The sequence below is a fragment of the Cicer arietinum genome, chromosome 5 (genome assembly GCF_000331145.2).
Source record: "Cicer arietinum cultivar CDC Frontier isolate Library 1 chromosome 5, Cicar.CDCFrontier_v2.0, whole genome shotgun sequence".
In the NCBI taxonomy this organism is placed as follows: Eukaryota; Viridiplantae; Streptophyta; class Magnoliopsida; order Fabales; family Fabaceae; genus Cicer; species Cicer arietinum.
Window position 1 is genome coordinate 76698658 of NC_021164.2, and position 7879 is coordinate 76706536.

At 30.2% G+C, this 7879-nt stretch overlaps 1 protein-coding gene across 1 annotated transcript; it reads right to left on the bottom strand.

The window, feature by feature from the left end:
- Nucleotides 1–3891: 3891 nt before the first annotated feature.
- On the bottom strand, nucleotides 3892–7631 carry LOC101510485 (uncharacterized). The gene is made up of 6 exons (XM_004500982.4): nucleotides 7233–7631; nucleotides 6027–6153; nucleotides 5446–5585; nucleotides 5266–5328; nucleotides 4809–4877; nucleotides 3892–4307 (listed from the first exon to the last, which is right to left on the bottom strand). Exons 1-6 carry the CDS (start codon nucleotides 7431–7433, stop codon nucleotides 4233–4235), a joined length of 675 nt encoding a protein of 224 aa, XP_004501039.1. The 5' UTR covers nucleotides 7434–7631; the 3' UTR covers nucleotides 3892–4232.
- Nucleotides 7632–7879: the final 248 nt, after the last annotated feature.

Below are 7879 nucleotides of genomic sequence, written 5' to 3' on the forward strand. Positions count from 1 at the left end.
CTTTTAAGCTTAAGATACTAAATTAAATGAACCCCATCATTGTTACAAAATACAGTATAACCCATTGATTGATGTATGTAATATTTGTTTTAATATATTCCTCAATATAAACTATAATAGAACTGAATCACACTTCATATATTAACTTAATAGTTTATTTAAAGATTAACTAAATTATTTATTTGAAGAAGTGAATATCAAACATAACAGGTGGGGTGGATACTAGGGATGAGAATAGGTTAGATCGTCCGACAGAAGTCTATGACCTGACCTACTTATGACATGATCTGGTCTGACCTATTTAATAAAAAGGTTAGACTCATGCTATTTTTAAAACCTATTTATTTAAATAGATCAGGCTCATGCTATTAGGTTAAAATAGCATAAGTAGGTTATGTTAATAATATTATTTTCTATTTTAAATTATATCAATTAGACAATCAATTATTATGTTAGTCATTCCATATTCGATAGTCATTCAATTAGTCAATAACGCAGTAGTCATTTCATATTTGTTTGAGAGGTAATAATGAGTGCGTTTGTTTCAACAACAAAAAATCTATTATTTGAAATCAAGAATTATGTTTTAGGGTTTAAAGGATGTTTGTTTTAGATTTTTTTTAAAATTATTTTGTTAGAAAAATTATTTTTTGTTTAATATATATAGATATGCACATTGATATTGGTATGTGGAGAACATGTGATATGAGTATAGTATTTAAATATTTTAATATTAATAAGGCTTTTAAATAGGCTTCCAGCCCAGGTCAACTTTTTAATAAGGTCAGACCAGGCCGGAAAAAAAGTTTATGATAGCCCGTAGGTCAGACTTAAGCCTGAAAAATTAATTGTAGGCTAGGCTCTGGTCTTTCAAAGTCTGGTCTGGCCGGGCCTATTTCCACCCCTAATGGACACGAACGAATGGTAGATTTGGTATGGGGATAGTAAAGACTATTTCTTTTAATAAGTTGATATATTTTTATATTAACAAAATTATTAGATTGATTTAATCTAATTTTAACTTTTTTAATCTCTACGATAACTATAAATAGAATATATTATTAATAAAAATTGTAAAAATAAGAGTTAAAATAAATTTTATTTTTTCTTTTAAATTTAACTCATCGTAAAACTATGGCTAGTTTCGTCATCATAATTGAGAATTGGTTAGGTCAAACTAGATTTAGCAAGACTTGATTTTGATCAATCAAAAAGTTTATGATCTAATTCTAACCTGTTGCTTAACCATATATTTTGTTTTAGAGATAAGTATGATTTTTATGAAAGTCTAATATGTTTTGGTAATCTACTTAAAAATTTATTTTATATTAACATATTTAAATATGTAATGTAATATATCTTGAAATAGACTAACAAACTAACATATCAATAAAATTAAGTATATTTTTGAGTTTTAAAGTGATATTTTAAAGAAATTGATTTTACAAGACATTATACTTTAATTCTATTTATAGTAATATATTTATATTTGTAAAAAGTCAATAGACACTTGTATAATTAAATTAGTAAAAGGTTAATAGACTTATAATATTTAAGATAAAATTCATAATTTGTTATATATAGACCGATCTGATGAACTTAAAAGATTTTTGTGTGATTCATATTTTCATCTCTTTAGCTAAATAAATTTATAAAAAACTTTAGTCTCGTCTATCTAAAAAAAGTTGAGGAGTTTGAACTTAAAGTTAAACATGACATATGATAATACAAATTTAAACTTTTTTTATTAGACAATACTTTAACATTACAAATCTTAATTCGACCTAACTTCATTTATTTGGAGAGAATAGGAGAGGTGGTCAATATTTCAATCGGTCTATCTACTGCTCTTTCTACTTTATTAGTAAAAAATAGTTTAATGAATGTCATTAATTATATAAAATAAAATAAAGTTAAGTATGCTATAGGATTTTCTAATTAGTCGTAAAAATTAGTACGCGAAAGAATTTCTTATGAAATGTATATAACCATAAAAAACAATTAATAGGAGACTGAGGCAGTAAGTATATAAGTTTACATTTATATTAAAACGTTTTGTTAAATTAATTATAAGCACATCCAACTTCTTTAGTAATAATAAAATAAAATAAAAGCATACCTAACTTCTGTCAACAAAAAAAATTATATGCATACCTAACTGAATTAATTAGAGAGATATAAAGTAGTTTACTCTGTTAAACTTAGAGTGGACTTTTAAGAATGAACGAATTTGGCCTACCCTGACCTACAAAAGTACACATTTTGTGTATTAGAACCGACTCAATGTTGGGTTTTTTAGAACAGAACCATATGCACTAATTAATTACTATTTTTTTTTTACGATGATAGCTCAAGTATTAGTTATGAAATATAATTTGGAAAATATAATTTGACTATTCTCGCTATATATTGGCGATGACCCTACCATAACCTAAGGGGGCAATGACCATTACCACTATCTAAAACATGTTGACTGTCTTTGGAAGTTACAGATTTAATTAATGAAATTAAATATTATAAGAAAAATAATCACGGTAATTTGTAATGGCAATCATAAGATTTTTTCTTCAATTAATTAGAGGTATTCTATTCTGTATGAAGCTGATATTTTGATTCAATTGTAACGTCGAGATTTCAAGGCTCAAGTGTTCAAACAAGTTCACGGCTTTGCATGTGTTAGTGGGGCCCGTTTTGATCCGAAAATCCACTGATTTTGACTCAGTCAGGGAATGATGGGTGTATGTGTAACAAATCAAGTGTGGACATATATATATTTTTATTTTTATTTTTGAAAAGGTTTCACAAATTATGTGAACCGCACAAATTCTCAATATATAATTTTATTGTTTGGAGGTACGACGAAGAAAGAATAGTCGATCATATTTTGCATAAGCCCCATAAACTACACTATTTCAAAAATGTTAGGACTATATATTGTTATTTTTGTCATAAACCTTACAAAATGAAGTATCACCTCAATCAAGGACATGATATTCTATTCAAATAAAATGATATACTATGTTATAGTATAACAACAATGGCAGTGATGGCAGTGACAATAGTGGAGAGTATTGGACAATGTCGGTGGTGGTGGAGGCAAAGAACACAGTGGTGATGGGTGACTAATATATATCACCAGCAATGCATGGCTGATACCTGATAGTACAACAAATACATGGTGCACTATGATTCACCTTCAAAAGTGATCTCATACAACATATGTGTGTAACGGCTCTTTTTTCAAATATTTTGAAAAAGTGGATTTGTAATGGTACAAAGTTGACAATCAAACTTGTTGTTGACATTTATCAGTGCAACAAGTACAGGGAAAAGTTAGGAAACTAACTTCACATAACTTTGTTTGGATTAGACCACACCGAAGAGAGAGATTTTATTTTTGTGAAGAAAATACTGGATGAAACCAAATGGAGAGAAAAAGAGCGCGAAATTAGAAAGGTAAAGGGATTAGGGATGTGCTTGACTCCTTGAAAATGTGAATGTTGGGTCACTTGGGTGGATTCTCTTTCTAACATGAAAAATAAAATAAAAATGAGAAAAGAAAAAAGCAACAAAAGTTTATTATTATATTCTAAAGTTAGGCAACATTGTACAATCACGAGATGTTTCCATTCTGCTCATCTTTCGTTTTATAATTATAATTTGGTCTCTTCCTATATTTTTTTATATGAACATTTCTCTATATGAGAGACCATTTATTCACCATAGCTCTTCGCTCATTTTACTTTATACTTGCTCAATTATATGTGCTCAAATGGAATATGTATATTCTTATTGTGATTTCTTATTCTTATATCTTACCAAGTTGATTAATAACAACTCCATTCACCATAGGGTGGTAGCAGATTAGCAGTGAACATTGAAGAATTCATCTGAGGAGAAACTAAAATATTTATATATACATTACAAGGTCTCTAAAATCCCACTTCCCAGGTCAGCAATACATTGAATCAAACTTTGAAAAGAAAGCCTTGAAGACTTCCCTAATGATCCAGTTTCAAGGTCACATATATCTACATAATAACTGGTCACGGAAGAGTAAGTACCTCTATAAACCTCAAACTATTAACCTACTACTATACCAGAAAAGATAGAAATCCCCGATTAATATGTTACATAGTACGAAGGGAAGTGAAAACTAGATACATTATCTTTGTTAGCATAGACAGCAATATAACTTAATGTGTTTCATCATTTCTCGCGTCATTCCAATCTCATTTGCACATAGTCGTCTTGAGCCTCTTTGCAGCTTTGACAAAACCCACAATTACCTGCAACTCGTCCAATTGCTTCACAAGAAAGAAACACAATTTCAGGCCATAACTATGATGATAACAGCCAAATATACTTGATCAAGTTCTACATCAAACTTTTCAAAGCTCTTAGGGAAGACATTCTCTATAGTTCTATATTTAGTAATTCCAGAATTCTGTCTTCTGTATTGAGGATCATCGAAATAAGCCAAAATACTATTTCTATGAAAAATACCATTGGGCGACCACACCACTATTCATGCATATTTTAGTGAAAAAGTTAGAAACACATGGCATGCAGCTCAAAACGACAAACCTCATTTACAAACAGTAGAATCTTTTAAAAGAACATGTTTAGTATAATCACAGTACTGATTAGATAAATGATCAATAAATTATGACATATTCAGAAGAAAAAAACATTAATGAGATTAGTTTAATGTTATTCTAATGAGCACATGCTAATTAAGAGTGCTCTATTTCAATGTATAACTATGGTTAACACAAACAAATAAGCAATCACCAATTTTAAGGTACCTGGGACATGAAATGCCTCTGAACAACATCTACTAGCTGCTCTTTTGATGGATTAGGGACAACATCCACCTGCATATCCATTTTAAAAGTAAGTACAACAAACACACTCATTGCATGTTTGGTTTCAATTTTGGAGGGACTAATATCAGTTCTGGAATCGTAAAATTGATTTTTGGTATATTTGGATATTGCTAACTAGAATTGATTATGTCTTCAGAATCGATTCTAAGTATAAGATTTGTAAGTTTTGAGTTCAAATGTGATTTTTACACTAAAATATATCGCCGAACTTAATTTTAACTAAACATATCATACATAAATCACTTTACATTCAACTTATTTTTAACTAAAATCAATTTTATAAAATCAGTTCACTCAAAATCAATTTTAGCCATCGTAAAACTAAACACAAGTTCGGTATGATATCATAAACAAATGATTAGTTATAGGAACTTACAAGATTAAAATGTCGCCAATATCTCCACAATGCAGCCATTTCAAGTTTGCTCAAGTCAACCTTCTGCAGAAAAAAATACAAAAATAATAATGTTAAAAATTAAAATATCAAGGAATATAAAATCTAATCCGTCAGTGGGTGGAGAAATAAAATTATGAAAAAGAAGTAAAGCTGATATACCGTGGACCCATGAGGCATAGAAACGGACCCCTTAGACTGTGAATCACCAGAGAAGGACCTACTCATGGTCTTGTGACATGATCCCAATGATCTATGCATTCTGTGCCTCGATTTGTGGGATTTGTGTGTGTCGTCCGATGCTGAGAAATCAAACATAGGACACAAAATTGTTTATATAAAAAACTGAAATAGTGGTAGGGTCAATAAAAATTAAAGAAGCAAGACACAAACTTTTTTAATAGAGTGAAAAAAAGCAAAAAAATGAGACACCCATAAAGGATCCAATGTTACCAACCTCTATCACTTTGCAAACCCATGGACATGGAAGAAGCCAAAACAACAATTAATAAACTAATAAAATATCACAGCATTCCAATATATGTCTACCTTCCATACAGGAAATTAGGAATTACATAAACACAAATCACATTCTATGATAACACTAAATGATAAACTTATTTGTTAGTAATTATTGAGATGGTCTTAAACACAATATCAGACACCAGTACCGGTCAGCATAAAGAAAAATGGAAGCTTTGCAAAAAAAAGAAACAGTTTGAAATTATGAATTGTAAACTCACCCAAATCTGATCCATTCCATTGCACATTATCAAATTCAAGGTCATCGTCTTCTTCGTTACCAGTGGGTGCTTCAATCACACTAAGAGCATTCCTCTGTAGCTTCACTTCAATACCATTCGTAAGAACCTGCATTTTTTATACAAATAACACTTTAAAATAATTATCTAGATTGCAACAAATGCAACCTAATTTCAAATATTTTAAGTTACTGACCCATATTCATAATTCAAAACACTAAAAAGGGAGCCTTCAAACAAGCTTGATTTCAATGGCAATTATTATTGTGTAAAATGAATAAGCTATTAGTACAATATATTATACACAGACGAGAATTGGAGAGATATGGACAATTGGGAGAGAAGGGAACAATAAGAAGTATAATTAGTTACTGTAATTGCTTTAAGTATTGTCAGAACATGCATGTAACTTTTCACCATGAATAATAAAAATGCATTTTTTTTTTGTTGCGAAAAATAAAATGCACATGATGAACATGCAACAATCCCAAATAAAATCCCCGTTAGATTGAGAATATCAACTACAAAAAACACGATTTATTCAAAATTGGAAAATAATGCTAAAGGGGACAATATACTCAATTAAGAACTTAAACAAAAAATTACGAACACCAAAGCAAAGTAAATATCAATCCCACCGAAAAAAGACCTAATACACAACTGATCTTAATAGAGCATTTCATGAAACACCAGATCCAGCGATAAATTAAAACATGCAATGAATACAAGCAAATTGTGATTCGAAATTGTAACTCAAAACCCACATAAATGTAAAATTCAATTCAAACTTCAAACAAAAAGAACCCCAACATTTCAGAATCCAAATTAAAATTTACAAGCTTGAATTTTTAAGATAAGAATTAATACAATAGGGTTTAAAACATATTTAATTAAAACCTCTCGACTTAGTTCCAAAAATAGAAAGAAAAAAAAATCAATCGAAAGGGCTTCAAAGCAATTAAACGTTTTTTTTTTTTACAAAACTTCAAAGCAATTAAACTTGAGCATAAAATAAAATCAAAAATATATTTTAAAAAATACGAAATTGACCGACAAAAGAAAATGGTTTGAACTTTGAATATATAAGAATGCAAAAATAATAAACCACATTAAGAATTAATAATCCAAAAGAAAAACGTTAATTGAAAATTAAGAAAGAGTAATTTTCGAATTGGTGTTGAAATTTACCAGCCAATGCCATCCACCTAATCCAACGGCTTTCTTAACGACACCTTGAAGACCAACGAGTACCGATTTGGTACGGTTATTTCCGGTAACAACAACTTTGGTATGACGTGGCAGCACAGAAAGCTCTTCTTCACTACTATCACCACTCTGCAAATGAGAGAATCCACCATTCACTGAACTCTCCATTGCTTCAATAAGCATTTCCGAAAAAATCGAATATCAAAATTGCATTCTTAAGGAAGATCGTGCATTGCCGGTTACGAACGTGCGAATTTCAGGAGAAAAGGAGGTAGAAAAGAGGAGGAAATTGGGGGAATTTGTGAAGCGAGAAAAACACAGATTGTGAGAGGAAGTGAGGGAAAGTTTTTTGGTAGAGAGAGAAAATGAGTAGTGTGTGTGAGAGTGACTGGTATCGTTTATTGGTGTGTTGGTATGAATCCCGACGAGAGGTAATGAACCAATCAATGAGTGACACGTCATATGGGGAGGGTGGCCTCTTTAATCATGCGTTCGGAGAGAGAGAGAGAGAGAGAAGTGATTCTGGGAACAATGCATTTTTGCTTCTTGGTGGTTTCGTGACATAATAGAGAGAAAAATAAATAAATAAATAAATAAATAAGACGGGAAATTACGTAGTTTGAAACGGA